The sequence below is a fragment of the Leptosomus discolor genome, chromosome 14 (genome assembly GCF_034619465.1).
Source record: "Leptosomus discolor isolate bLepDis1 chromosome 14, bLepDis1.hap2, whole genome shotgun sequence".
In the NCBI taxonomy this organism is placed as follows: Eukaryota; Metazoa; Chordata; class Aves; order Leptosomiformes; family Leptosomidae; genus Leptosomus; species Leptosomus discolor.
Window position 1 is genome coordinate 3,259,406 of NC_141404.1, and position 14,430 is coordinate 3,273,835.

The window sequence follows — 14,430 nt, forward strand, 5'->3', positions numbered from 1 at the left end:
TATTAACCCGGGACGGAGGAGGTCGCCAGAGGAAATGGCAAACCGAAGCGGGACGGCGCGCGGAAACCCCTGAGGGCCGCCGCGGGGCATCTCGGGAGCTGTAGTTCTCTCGCTTTACGGCAGGACGTAACGGGGAGGGAAAGCGCGCCGCCTCCCGCCGCTGTTTGCGAGCGCGGGGGCGAGGGAGGTGGGTGAAGAGAGCCCGGGGAGAGGGCGGGGAACGACACACCGGGAGGGGAGGGGGCTGCCCCTGTGAGGGAGAGCTCGGCCGAGGCCGGGGGGGGGGGTGGGTGGTGGTGAGGGCCGGCCCTGCCCCGACCTGAGGGGAGGCCTTGGCGGGGCGGGGGGGGCCCTGCCTGGGGCCGAACCCGCCGGGCAGCTGTTGCTGGTTGTGGGGAGAAGCTCCCTCCAGCTCCGTGCAGCTCTGAGGGGGCTGTACCGCGAAGGGCACAGGGCAGAGGCTGCTCCGGGCCCTCCCGGTGTCGCCGGTTAGAAGCTGAGCAGGGACCGTGCGGGGGACACGGCGCGATCGTTCTTCTCCATCCCTGGCAGGCTCCGGCCCCGAGGCGAGGCCACAGCAGCATGCCTTGGTCCCGTGGGAGCTGTCGCCGTCTCTTGGAATGAACTTTGGAGCGAGGGTCCTGGCTAGCTGCGGGGTCAGGATGCTGCCGCAGCCCTGGCGGCTCTTCTCCCGGGCGGCGGAGGACATGGCGCGGCAGAGGATCCGGAAGGTGCTGTGCGTGGCCGAGAAGAACGATGCCGCTCGGGGGATCGCGGAGCTGCTCTCCAACAGCAGGATGCGGCGGGTAGGAAGGCGCCACGTCTCCTTACGGCTTCCCGCTGCACGTCCAGGGCTGGCTGGCGAGGGGCGGCTGGTCTCGGGTGCAGGCTGTGGCTTGTGTGGTAGCCCCGGCCTGTTAAAATCCAGTTTGGATTTTGAATAGATAATTACTTTTCATTGATCACCAGTTGCTTTTAATGAACGACTTAATTGCTTGAAGGAATAACTGACGCTGTGTATGAATGCAATCAGTTTACGTTATAGGAAGAAATATCCAAAACCTCACTGATGCTCAGAAACAGCAGCTGCTGCCTTACGAAAATGGCCAAAGCTAAAGCTGCTGCTCATTGTGAAATTGTCCAGAACAGGGCGGCAGGGAGACAGGGACGGGGAGTGAAAGTGCCCGTTCTTGGCACGTCTTCTTATCTTATGGGATGAAACCTGAGAAACTAAGGAATGTTAAGGTGAAGACCCTCACCTCCTCCCCATCCTAATCTGTATATCAGAGATCTTGATCAGCAAGATAACCCATGGTTATATTAGTATAGGAATACTAATGAAGTTAGTTAATAGGGTGGACCAGTCGTAAATGTCAAAATTAATAGCAGGCATAACATGCATGCTGATGTTAAAATATGTTAAAGATCATGACTTTGCAGAAAAAGGGTATAAAATGCTGAATTTTTTGATGTAACCCTGAAGCACGTCAGGAGGAGCTATCCCCCGTGCTTCCCAGCGCTGCCATAAAGAAGTGCCGGCTCCTCTGCACCGGTGTGGAGAAGTTTGTCGTGACGGCGACCTTTCATCAACAAGCCCGCCCTGCAGAGCTCGGCACAGGCGGTTCCCATCAGCACCTGCAACCCCTTGCACTGGTTTTGTCTCTGACCACGCAAGGGTGCGAGAGTGGCTTTCTTTTGGGGACAAGCACCTCTTGCCCGACTGTATCTGGGAGTCTTAGACCCCTTTTCCTTGGGACTTACGTCCTGTTGGGATTCAGCCCTGCCAGCTGCGCTCCCCTCTGCCCAGAACCGCCTTCTCCAGGCACTCAGCTCCGCGGTGAGGGCTCCCTGCGTTGTCCCTTGCTCTGCAGCGTAGGCGAAAGGCTTCGGGAACTGAAACCAGCTGTTGGTGTGTATTTCCCAGTCAAAAAGCGCCGCTTCTGCAGCGTCAGCAAGTGTTGGGGTTTACTGAAGTTCACGTAATAAAGCAAAGATGGTCTGTGGTTTGGAGGAGAGGAGTTCAGAGACCTCTCCTCTCTGTTTTCCTGCGTTTTGTGACCTTTAACGGTTTGCATAATTACTCGGCATTTCCAAGCTAAGGAACTAGACGGCGCCTTGAGGCCAGAACTATCTTTGAGTGAAAGGTTTTATGGAGAACCTGAGTGCTGACAGTCCCAATCAAGGAAGATACCATCCTGCTTCTGTAGAGAAAGCAGCAAATACCCACTCTAGAAACTCACGAGGCTCAGTGAAGTGGACGGTGGTCTTGGGGACCCGGAGCTGGCCCACTCATGGTCAGTTGGAGCAGGGCAGTTGGTTGTCAGGAGTGTAACTGGCCAGCCCCGTTAAACAGATCTGTTCTTCACTGGGGTCACTATCGATGGGGAGATGGATGCTTTAAAATACTTTAAAACCTGCAGGCATGGTTTAAAATACTTTAAAACCTGCAGGCATGGTTTAAAACACTCGTAGGTTGAAAAGCACCGTGTCAACGTCTCCGTAAGTGATACAGGCAATTTCCATTAGCTACAGTTCCTGCTTTTCACTTGCCCCAAGCTCCTCTGGGCTCTGCCCTAACCGCGTGTACAAAGCGAGGCGGAACGCGTCTGGTTTCTGTCAGGAGCCAGAAACTCAGCGACTTTCCTTTTCCTTCTAGCGAGAAGGGTTTTCCAAGTTCAACAAGATCTACGAATACGACTACCAGATGTTTGGCCAGGTAGAGTTTTCTTTCATTTTACTGCTGGGTTAGAGAAGTGCAAAATACTAATTAGTAAAAGGCGTTTGTCAGAAGTTGTGAAATCCACATCCAGTGACGGGGACTTTTTTCCAAAGAGGAGGAAAAGTCAAGATGTTCTTTTCTTGGCTCAACCACCGACGTGTTCTGTGGCTTGAAGTCTTTCAACTTGGCTGGTTTTATGTCAGTCAACAAGAAATTGTTGTTTAGAAGGGGGGAAGCTTCCTCCAAAAATGGAGGCTGAGGCCATAGATTGAGCTGTCAGTAGCGCTTGTTATGATACATTAGGAGGAGGGAGGTGTCCTGGATTGGGTAAGTCTGGAACTGCGTGAAGATCTGGGTGGTTTTTAGCAGAAGCTGGGTGCTAATTCCCTTGCTCTGTCTCTTGCAGAACGTTACTATGGTGATGACATCCGTGTCGGGACACTTACTGGCTCATGATTTCAGGCTGCCCTTTCGCAAATGGTTCGTACTGGGCACCCCCTGGCAGGAAGGGGGCTGTCAGCTTCTGCTTCCCACCCTGAGCTGAGGCCGAAGACTAGGGAGCAGGGAGGGACTCTGACACCGCTGCAGAGCAGGGTGACCAAATTTTATGCAGAATAGCTAAAATATTGTTTCAAATCACTGTCTTCAGAGCGCTAAAAACCCCTGAAGACAGAATACTGGTTAAAATACAGAATACTGGTTAAAATACATTCAGGCAGACCCAAGGAATTAAACTGATTCCAAAACTGGATCGATGTTTTTGGGTTCTTTGCTCAACTAGGAGTTGTCCTGCAAAGTGAGGCGCTTTCTCTAGCTTCCCTCCCCGTTGTTCTCTGTGCTTGAAGTAAGAGGAGTTGCTTGTTTAGGGCTGCCTTCCAGATTTGCTGTTTTCTCGGGTTGCTTTTTGGTTCTGTCGCTTTCAAGCGTAGCTCAGCCTTTCATGTGAACTCCAAGTTGTCCAAGACGAGGCCCATAACAACATATATTATTAATTCCAGCACTTGAACAGCACTTCCTCACAAGACAGCATTAGTTAGTCTCTCACAAGATGTTTTAGTTTTTGTTTTGCACACTGTTTATCCTCTGTTTACCAGGCATAGCTGCAACCCTCTAGCTCTTTTTGATGCTGAAATTGAGAAGTATTGCCCTGAAAATTACGTGGATATCAAGGTATGTGGTTTTTAAGAGTTTCCCTGAAACTCTGAGTTCAGAGCTTGGTTCTACAAATATTGTCTCAGACAGAAGGAGGGTTGTACCTTTGTCCTTAACATCCAGGTTCTACAGCTTAGCAAATTCCTCCTGCATGTCCTAGGACTAGATGTGCTATTAATTTGCGACACTGACTCTCCTGCTTGTGCACAATTAGTGCAGGAAAGGAACAACTACTTTGCTAAAAGTAGAAATGTTGGTTCCAACAAGGTGGAACTGGTAATTGTCTCTCCATTTTACAAAAAAAAAGGCATTTTCAGAAAAGACTGTGGTACAATCCGATCCAAGCCGTGCTTTTTAACAGAGTTGGATGTAAATAAATGACTCAATTCTTTCGAAAGCTGCCTAATCTCATGAGAGACACAATTACACGTGTTATTGCAACCACCTATCTCCATGGATACCCATTGCATTTCGTGTTCAGCGAGTGAGTCATTCTAAAAGGAACCGACCAAGCGAGCGGCCTGTTCGTCTTGCTCTGTGTTGTTTTCTCCTCTCAGAGAACCCTGGAACGAGAAGTCCAGCAGTGCCAAGCTCTGGTGATCTGGACTGACTGCGATCGAGAAGGAGAGAACATCGGCTTTGAGATCATTCACGTTTGCAAAGCTGGTGCGTAGAGCATCGGTCTGAGGCCCGTTACGGTGCTGGTTTCACAGGTATCCCTACTCAGGGATCTTCTGACACACGTGGTCTTAATCTTACTGCGTCCAGGTTAAATACCTTGACTGTAGTTCTGATAAAGACCTGGCTCCCATAGTCCAGGAGTGTATTCAGCTGTTGGAAAGCTGACAGCCTGCTCTCTGAAGTCACTGTGTGTTGCTCCTTTCCGTCGGTGCTTGAGTCGCTTTCTGATTTTTATTTTTTCCTTTCTCTCTTGACAGTAAAGCCAAACCTCCAGGTTTTCCGAGCCCGTTTCTCAGAGATCACGCTTCACGCTGTCCGAACGGCCTGCGAGAACCTCACCCAACCCGATCAGAAAACGAGCGACGCCGTCGATGTCAGGCAGGAGCTGGACCTCAGGATAGGTGTGTGGTCACCCCGTGGGGATAAGAGCAGGCTGCTGGGCCTGAGCTGCTGCCTGCAGCTCTGCTAAAGGGAACAGGAGTGGGGTAGGTAGGCAGGGGGACGGCTTTGTTCTCAGCTTAGTGTCTATAAATACTTGAACTCCCTTGGACTGCTGAGCAAACAAGATGGCCAGCCGTCAGGCTCGTCCTCGCCTCTTGTCTAACCACATTGAATGCACATTGTTAAAGCGCAGCGAGGGGTGTTTAGAAATCGTCTCTGTCCCCAACAAAAGACAGAAGTGCTCTCTGTAGCGTCGTAAATCTGATTTTTAGCTCAGATACAACTACATCACATCTCATTTTTTACTGGAATCATGCTCTTCGAAGGGAATGTTGGGTTTATAGCTCGCGCAGCACTGACAGGCTTCTGCAGCTTTGAGTGACAGAGTGAAATTAACACTCAGAGTAATAAAAAGGACCATCTGAAGCGTTGTGGTTCTCCTCCAACGTTGTATCACTCAGTTCTGGTGTCCATTTTGTTTTCTCAGGTGCTGCCTTTACCAGATTCCAGACACTCAGGCTCCGGAAGATCTTCCCCAATATTTTAGCGGATCAGCTGATCAGCTACGGTAGCTGCCAGTTCCCCACGCTGGGGTTTGTAGTTGAACGCTTTAAAGCCATCCAGGCCTTTGTTCCCGAAGCCTTCTATAAAATCAAAGGTATGCTTGGAGAAAGCGAGTCCTGGGCTCCACCTTACAGGGCTTGACGTGTTTAGAAAGGAAAAACATCAGGGCAGCACACAAACAGTGCGGCAGAGGTGGCGTCCGCTTCCTTTGCCCTGACCTCTCAGCAGAACCGAAAAGATTTCCCAATAGTGTGGCCCCACTCCCTCTGCTCTGTGTCCATGCTGCTCCTGCTGCATCACTCAGACCTGTTGTTCACCGCAGTGACACATGACCATGAAGATGGCAGCGTGGCCTTCAACTGGAAGAGGAACCGGCTCTTTAATCACACAGCGTGCCTGGTCCTTTACCAGATGTGTATGGAGGTAGGAAAGCTTGTCCGTAGCTGTGCGAGCCGCTGTCAGCCAAACAGGGCCTGCCCCCGGCTCGTTCCAAGAGCAGTTTGTGTAAAGGAGAGTCTGTGTTTTGCTTCCTCTGTGTTTAGGATCCGGTAGCAACGGTGGTTGAGGTTGGGAGCAAGCCAAAGAGCAAATGGAGGCCCCTGCCCCTGGACACTGTGGTACGTTTGAACTATGCTGGGAGGACTTCTCGGAAAGAAGCTTTGAAGAGATATTTTACTCACCACTCTGAATTCTGCACAAATACTTTATTTTTTTTTTTTTTTCCTGGCTCCTCCCAACGCAGGAACTCGAGAAGCTGGCTTCCCGCAAGCTGAAAATAAACGCAAAGGAAACCATGAGAATAGCAGAAAAACTCTATACTCAAGGGTAAGAAAGCCAGACTTGGCTTGGTAAACTTAATTCTTTCCCAAAGAAATGGTCTTTAGTCCAAGATGGGAAGCATCTTGGAGCACCTCTTAAAGTGCTCTTCTTGCCTTTCTTCTGAAGGTTCATTAGCTACCCCCGAACCGAGACCAACATCTTCCCCAAGGAGCTGAACCTCTCTGCCTTAGTACAGCAGCAAACACAGGACCCAAACTGGGGAGCGTTTGCACAGAGGATTTTGGATCGGGGTGGGCCAACCCCTCGGAGTGGAACCAAATCAGATCAGGCTCACCCTCCCATTCACCCCACAAAATACGCTGCTAACCTGCAGGTGAGTTTAACAATGGCGGAGGGAACCGGATGGTTTGCGTTGCTTGATAAATAAAGATAGAAGTCTTAGTAATATGGTCATTAGCCCAGTATCCTCACCTGAGATCTCACTAATATTTCTTGATATTAACACAGGAGGATTCTCTCTTTTTTTTTTTTTTTTTGCTTGGTATCACCCATCTTTTTTCTGTTTGATATTAGGGCAGCGAGCAGAGACTGTACGAGTTCATCGTGCGCCATTTCTTGGCGTGCTGCTCCGAGGATGCCAAGGGACAGGAAACGACCGTGGAGATCGACATCGCTAATGAGCGATTCATTGCTCAAGGACTAATGATCCTGGCCCGAAATTATCTGGAAGTCTATCCTTACGAGAAGTGGAGCGATAAGGTAATACCCTTGGATAACGTAGATGGGAGAGGCTAAAGTACCTGGGGTTTAAAATCGTACTGCCAGCTTCAGACCCCTCTACAGTGACAATTTCTGCCCCACTGGCTGTTTCACTCGGAGCCATCTCTGCTGAAAGCCTGGGCAGCTTTCTTGTGTCAGCTTTGGATAGATTCTCCCCCTTCTAACACCAAAGCAGAGACCGTACAGGGCTGTGGGGTTGACTTTACTCACCAAGAGGAGCTGCAGTTGCTGTTCCCTGGGATCTCTGGCAGCTCATGACTGGCTGATCCTGAGGACCCTGAGACTGGATCTCCTCCAGAACAGGGTGCTGCTCTGTCCCTGCGCTGGCCTGCTGTTCACGTGACATTTTGCCTTCAGTGAAAGGACCAGAAGGCCGTTTCAAAGAGATTCTCCTTCCCTTCAGGTTATCCCACTCTATCAGAAAGGGTCTCGCTTTCAGCCCACTACGGTGGAGATGGTGGATGGGGAAACCAGCCCTCCATTGCTCCTCACAGAAGCGGATCTCATTGCTCTCATGGAGAAACATGGCATTGGTCAGTATTGGCAGCGTGGCCTTTGGCTCTTGGGAGGGCTTGGTTCAGAAGCTTCGTTTCAATTTCTCTAACACCCGTTCTGTCCCACCCTCAGAGCAGGGAATTCTCTAAAAGCCCCTTCAGATAAGAAATCACTTAAATGCACAGAGCAAAGGGACAGTAGAGACCTGCAGGCAAAGCCCACAGAGCCGAAGGAGCTTGCAGAGTGCCTCCAGTACCTAGGGAGACGTGCAATTTCGGGTCCAGGGTGTGCCTGCCAGCACCTTGTTGGCCTGAGTGCCAGTGGGACAGGAGGGCAGCGCTGCTCCTGACCCTAAGTTGTCTCCTTGTCCCTTTAGCACCTTGCACTCGGCACGGGGGGGAAAAAAAAAATCGCTTCTTGGCACCTCGTTCCACCCACAACCCGTCTGCTTTCAGGGACCGACGCCACTCACGCCGAGCACATCGAGACGATTAAGACGCGGATGTACGTGGGCCTGACGGCGGATCAGCGGTTCCTGCCAGGCCACCTGGGCATGGGGCTGGTGGAAGGTAAGGGCAGAGCCCGTGAGGGAGGTGGCAGGTTCCTCACTTGCTCCTTCCCTTCACCATGCGGTCTGTTCCTCAGGCTACGATTCCATGGGCTACGAGATGTCCAAGCCTGACCTCCGAGCTGAGCTGGAGGCTGATCTGAAACTGATCTGTGAGGGGAAGAAAGACAAATCTGCAGTGTTGCAGCAGCAGGTCCAAAAGTACAAGCAAGTCTTCATCGAAGCTGTGGCCAGAGCCAACAAGTGAGTCCTGTCTTTGCCCTCTTCAGTTCTGGGAGGTGCTGGCTTCTCAGCTGGGGCTCAGCCTGGAGTGGGATCCTGTCCCACCGTTGCCCTGGAGCTCTGCCCAGGGTGTGTAGGCATTTGCATGGGAAGGGATGACCCGCAGCCTGGCACGCTGTCCCGTGTTGGTGCCAACTAACGGCTCGTCTGGGTTTAAACCCTTAAGGTTAAATTCAGAGCTGGCTGGGAGGAGGTGGCGACGTGCACTGACCTCTTTCACGCTGTCCCCACGCCTGGCCCGTTCCGAGGGGTGGCGCTGGGTCAGCAGACTCACGGAGGAGCTCCGAGGGGCTGCGCGAAGGGCAGCAGGCGCTAATTCGTGCCAGTGCCCGATTGCTCTTTGCCGAGGAGACGCACAGGACGCTCTACCTCTTTCCTTACAGGTTGGACCAGGCCCTGGCTCAGTATTTTGGAGAAGCCACAGAAATCGCAGAGCAAGAGGAGGTGTACCCAGCAATGCCCGTCTCCGTTCGGAAGTGCCCACAGTGCAACCACGACATGGTCCTGAAGACCAAGAAGAACGGCGGGTCGGTGGCCTTCCCTGTTGTAGACAGTAGCCTTCTGCGTTGGTTTGTGTTTTTTTTAGGGATTGTTCGTTTACCTCCCCTCTGCAGCAAGCCTGAAAACTTGGGCTGCAGTAGCTAACTCCACCAGCCACGTAAGCTGTGTGGACTCAGCTGAACTTCGCTCTCAAGTACGTATTTGCCCTGAAAAATGGTTGTTTTGACAATTTCTGGTGGCTGAGAAGACGGGAGAACAGATCACCGACGGTTTTGACTTTGCCTCTTCCTCACCTGGTGCCTTTGTCCCACGGCAGGTTCTATCTCAGCTGCACGGGCTATCCAGCTTGTAAAACTGCAGTCTGGTTTCCCGATTTTGTGCTGGACGTGGCCAGGGACGAGAGCGTCTGTGCTGTGTGTAAACCCCATCCAGTTCACAGGTAGGTCGTGCCAGTTATCCCAGTGTCAGCCATCAGGGCTGGACACTTCCATGGGTTAACTGGGCAACCGTTTTCTGTTCCAGTCTTGGAAAACCGGAGCAGTGCTCTCATGGGGTGGGGACAGAAAGAAGAGGGGTCGGGTAATGAATAGTTAATAATGAATTTTAAAACAAAACAAAACCAAATCGAGTCCAAATTGAGGTCTGCTGATGAGGAGTTGCATGAACCAGGAGACTTTCACTCTTGCTTTCCTTTTAGACTGAAGTTTAAATTCAAGAGAGGCAGCGTTCCACCCATGATGCCCCTGGAGTTTGTTGGTTGCGTCGGAGGCTGCGATGAGATGCTAAAAGAGCTCCTGGACCTCAAGTACTTGCACAGGTCGTCCCAACCCGCCCCGCCGGCCAGCCAGCAAGCTCATCACTTACAGATCCACAACTCCTTCAGCAGAGCTAGTGAGGAGAACAGGCACGTGAGGGGGACCACAACCCTGCCGCCAGGACATCTACGGTCCTTGAGCTCCACGAGAACGCCCCGGCCTGCTCCTCCGGCTGCTCCAGAGGACGGGAACAACGCCGTGGTGTGCAACTGCGGGAAGGAAGCCCTGCTGCTCACCGTGCGCAAAGAAGGGCCCAACCAAGGCAGGAGGTTTTACAAGTGCGGCACCAGCGCCTGCAACTTCTTCCTCTGGGCCGATCAGCGGCCGGAGGACGGAAGCACCGCGACTCCGCGGGACTCTGCGCTGCCCCAGCCCTTTGCAGGAAGGGCCCCAGCAGGATTTCGGCGCCCAGGAGGAGGGAGAGGCCCAGAGCTCTTTGGAAGCAGCGGCTCCGAGGCGGGAGGCGGCACAGTCTGCCAGTGCGAGCAGCCAGCTGCCACACGTACCGTCCAAAAGGACGGCCCCAACAAGGGGCGGCAGTTCCACACCTGCTCGAAGCCCCGCGAGCAGCAGTGTGGCTTCTTCCAGTGGGCAGATGAAAACGTGGCACCAGGTGAGGCTGGGTCGGGGCTGAGGGTTGGGGCTGTTCTTGAGGCTCCACCCAACGCGCTTCTCGCGCCTGCGTAGCGCTGCCACGACGTGACGGCTCCGGTAGCAACTCCTACGGTTTAACAGATTTCAGGCTTGTCTTGGGGACAGCTGTCAGCGGCGTTGTAGCGCTTCAGGTGTTGGTTGTGACAGCACAGTCTGCCTTTCCACGTGCTGGCAGGGTATGTCCTCGTAGCACACGCCTGCTGAGCTCCGAGCAGGATGCAGTAAGCTTCAGCATCTGTGTCCATGACTCAGATAAAACCCAGCCCTCGTTCCAACAGCCTGTGTGGGAATTTGTCCTCCCAAATTACAGCGCTGAGCTTTGTGAGAGCTGATACCCGGTACGGAGGTGAAGCCGCGGCACCGCTTTTGGAGATCTTAAACCCCCTTCTGTCATGCCAGGGAAACGGCTGCTCCCTCTGCCCTAGTTCGGGAATGCAGTGAAAGGCCAAATCTTTCTGAAGCTTTGAGAGCCGAGAAACGGGGGGTGGCTGCTGGGGAAAGATGCTGGGAACAAATGCCCGTTGGAAAAAAAAAAAAAAAAATCACAAAATAAGGATGCAAAAGAAGGAGTGTTGACACAAAGGGACAGTAAGCAAAGTGCAGAGGTGGAGAGGTGGTCTGAGATCTTCAACACTGGCCTCCTCCTCCTCCTCAGACATTTGGGCCTAAAGGGGTAGAATCAAGTTTTCCAAACGACTTAAAACCCAAGTTTTTCCTCTGGTGTGTTTTGTGGTTCCTCCTTGAGCTGGAGACCAGAGCGTGCAGCCGGGCACTTCAGTTTCCCCTGTCCTGCTCCCACATTTCTCTAAGGCTGCAAGACATGTGGGCAACACTTAACTGTTTAGACAAACGTGAAGCAAGTGCAGTTTCGGGAATAACCTGAGTGGCTGGGATAGTAAAATCCTTGATCTGCCATTTTAAACTTACCTTCTGTTTCTCACCTACTTATATTTTCAAAGGTACTTAAATGCAAGTTGTTTCTCTCTAGGGCCTTCTGGAGACGTCTCTTTGAACCACTTTGGCAGCAGTGGATACTCAAGAGGGTTAGGAGTTAAAACCAAGAGACCAAGCAGCCTCTCCTCGGAAGCCACTGCCAAGAAACCACGGACCTGTAGCATTTGCCACCAGCCTGGCCACACGAGGAAAAACTGCCCTCAAAACCTCTGAGCCTGCACGGACACTTGAGCGCCTGAAAGCTCCAGCGGCGTGAGCTGCTACTGGAGCAACCACTGCTGAAAGGACCTGGAGTCTAGAAACGAGTCTGTGGGGTTGGTTGCAGGCTGCTCCTGCCGAGGGATTCCATCCTCACGCGGGGTTTAACCAGCGCGGGAAGGTGGCTCCGGTACCGGGGGGTCAGCCTTTGTTTGGAGCTGCTCTTCGGCCGAGCGGATTGGGAATAACCTCAACATTTCAAGGAGGCATTTGGAAACCTGCAGAGAAAACAACACTGGATCTCGTCCCCCTGCAGCCCCTGCCCTGGGGTGGTTGCACGCAGCCCTTCTGCCCCAGGAAGGGCAGACCCCAGGGCTGCGGAGCTCTTCTCAGTCCTGGGCTTTCCACAGCCTGGAATTTTATTTAAGTTCCCTTCTAAGTTGCCGTTACCTCAGCAACATTCCCCGTTCTTTTTTGTCACAGCGCCCCGGGCCTTACCTTGGTTGTCCCTTGCCAGTGAAGGGGGGCCAGGTGGAGAGAAGCTGGATGTGGTCCTTGCCCTGAAAGGGAAGCTTGGCTGCAGTGCTCGGGAAAAGCCTTCATTTTAGATGGTTCCTGAATTTGAAACCGAGTTCTTCCTCAAACCTTGAGATATGCCTCTGTGATGCTGCTAGCTGATGGAAGTTATTTTTGTCAAACTAATAAGTTTCTTATTAAAAGATTATTTAATTTTTAAATTTGATACAGTGACATCTTAACTCTGCCTTACTATTTCTTCCTACTTAAAATAGTTAAGCTATTACTGTAAAAGCATCCACCCCAATCCTGCTCTTTCCACTCACTCACTAAAACAATACAGCAGCTTTCCTGGCAGAAACTCCCCGCAGTTACTTCGTCGTGAGCTGCAGAGGGGCAGGGAAAAGGGTTTTATCTCGCTGGCTGCATCTGCTGTGGTGTTGCTGCCCAGGGACAGACAGAGCTGGCTCAGCTGCAGGGAGGTTCTGTTTTCCTGCACTTCATTTAGCCTGAGCTCCCTGGGAAGCCAAGCTACCTCCTCCCTCTCTGTTGGGGCTTCCTCTCTACATCAAAGAAAAGTAGATCCACAAGATTCCCGTGTCCTCTTCTGCCAGGGGACAGCATTCAGTTGTGTCCCCCCAGGGTCTCAGATGCTGCTCTAGACACAGAGCAGGTCCTGGGGGTCAGTACCGAGGTGACACACGGCACCAGGGCGGGCAGGAGGCTGAAGCACTTTGCACAGAGGGTAGCTGGAAGCAGAGGAGACAGCACAGGTTCACTTTAAGGTCTGCACAAGGGAGAAGAAACCCTTTAACTCCGCTGCAGCCATCGCTATCGGGCCTAAATCCACCGCATAAGGTCAGGAGAACGCAGGTTGCGTTTCCCCGTACCCCTCACTCCCACGATTAACAGCTGTGGCCTAAAAATACAGACCCGCCGGCTAAAATAACCGGATTACGAGGCTTTGTAACGCAATCACTGAGCTGGCAGAAGCCCGAGCAGCGGCCACCGACGGGCGACAGCAGCGGCAAGCACTTGTGCAGCGCACGGGTGGCAGGTTTTAAGCGTTGCTGGTGACATCAGCCGTTGCCAGCTTGCCTGGCCTAAGCCCGGGCAGCCGAGCCGTTGGAGCCGCTGGCAAGCGGCACAAGCTCCGTGTCCCCCCCCCGGCTCACAGGCTCTGTAGGGGTTGGGAAGAGGCGGATTCTCCTTGCAGGACGGGGGTCTGACCACCCCCAAGCTCTCTGCACAGGGCGGGGACAGGCCCTGGGTGGTTCCCAGGCATGCCACCGCAGCTGGAGGATCACTCCAGCCCTTCTGACAGGGAAGGAGACAAAAAGGAGGTGAGACGAGAGCAGCAGTACAGACAGGGAAGGTTTATTCTGGTCGCTAACACCTGGGAAGCGGTTTGGAGGAACAAAGTCATCTCAGACTGGGAGGAAAAGCACGTGGGTTTTTTTCCTTCCATAAACAAGGCGATAGCTGTAAAGGAAACTAAACCACAACAGCTGCTCACATGGAAGCCCACAGGATTTCTCCATCTCCGCCAGTGTGCAAAAAAACAGCTCTTCCCATTAAATAGAAGAATACATTCCTTCGCCCTGGGACTACAGCCAGAACCAAGCCTACTAGCAGCCACTCAAAGGAAAAAACCAAAACAAAATACCCAAACAAAACATACCTTCTTAATTAAAAGCATAAACCACTTCAGTTCTTGCAAGCTCTCTGCTCCCAGCATCGTTCCTGTCCTACTTTCCTGCCCCATACCGTGGGGCTCCGGGGGAAACAGGACGTCAAGACAGCAGCAACACGGGTGCGAAAAGGTCACTGGACAGACTGGAAGGGGACGCTGCGGGTCGTTGCAGAGCAGCGAGTCCCCGCAGACGGATGCTGGCGGCGACCCACGCGCCAGGGAGGGGACGCACAGCCCCGCTGCAGCCTCCATCGAGGGACCAATGCCGGCAGTCAGCAGCTCTCTTCCTGCCACCCCCTTTGTCGGGACATTTTCCAGCAAAATACCGCTGTGGGCCAAGGGCCACGAAGGCCCAGCGCTGTGCTGGAAGGACGCCCCTTCCTCGGGGCAGAGCCGGTAACCGGCAGAATGCAGAGGCAGGGTCGAGCTCGCCCCTTTTGGCAGCTGAAAGGGTTTCCAGAGAATAAACCCACAGCCCCGTTTGCCATGGCTGTACCTTGAAGTGCCCAGACAACCACCCAAGTCGTCACTGGGGCCTTATTTCAGAAATTGGCGATATCCTACAGACAGATGAGGCTCCCACCCTGTCCCCAAAACTGGCTGGAAGGCACGGCACAGGATGACCGAGCTGGATGCT

At 52.8% G+C, this 14,430-nt stretch overlaps 1 protein-coding gene across 1 annotated transcript; it reads left to right on the plus strand.

Annotated features, from left to right (window-relative positions):
- Positions 1-620: 620 nt before the first annotated feature.
- TOP3A (DNA topoisomerase III alpha) lies at positions 621-12,342 on the plus strand. The gene is made up of 19 exons (XM_086472953.1): positions 621-806; positions 2,657-2,716; positions 3,126-3,199; positions 3,814-3,889; positions 4,429-4,537; positions 4,810-4,953; positions 5,481-5,651; positions 5,880-5,980; positions 6,100-6,174; positions 6,300-6,382; positions 6,503-6,710; positions 6,911-7,096; positions 7,521-7,650; positions 8,068-8,181; positions 8,258-8,423; positions 8,846-8,989; positions 9,280-9,402; positions 9,661-10,391; positions 11,421-12,342. The coding sequence occupies exons 1-19, from the start codon at positions 621-623 to the stop codon at positions 11,597-11,599; spliced, it is 3,060 nt and encodes a 1,019-aa protein (XP_086329079.1). The 3' UTR covers positions 11,600-12,342.
- Positions 12,343-14,430: the final 2,088 nt, after the last annotated feature.

Coding starts and splice junctions, on each gene's coding strand:
- TOP3A (XM_086472953.1), top strand. CDS start 621: ATGAACTTTGGAGCGAGGGTCCTGGCTAGCTGCGGGGTCAGGATGCTG. Junction 5,652..5,879: donor AGCCTTCTATAAAATCAAAG/GTATGCTTGGAG, acceptor TGTTCACCGCAG/TGACACATGACCATGAAGAT. Junction 7,651..8,067: donor CATGGAGAAACATGGCATTG/GTCAGTATTGGC, acceptor GTCTGCTTTCAG/GGACCGACGCCACTCACGCC.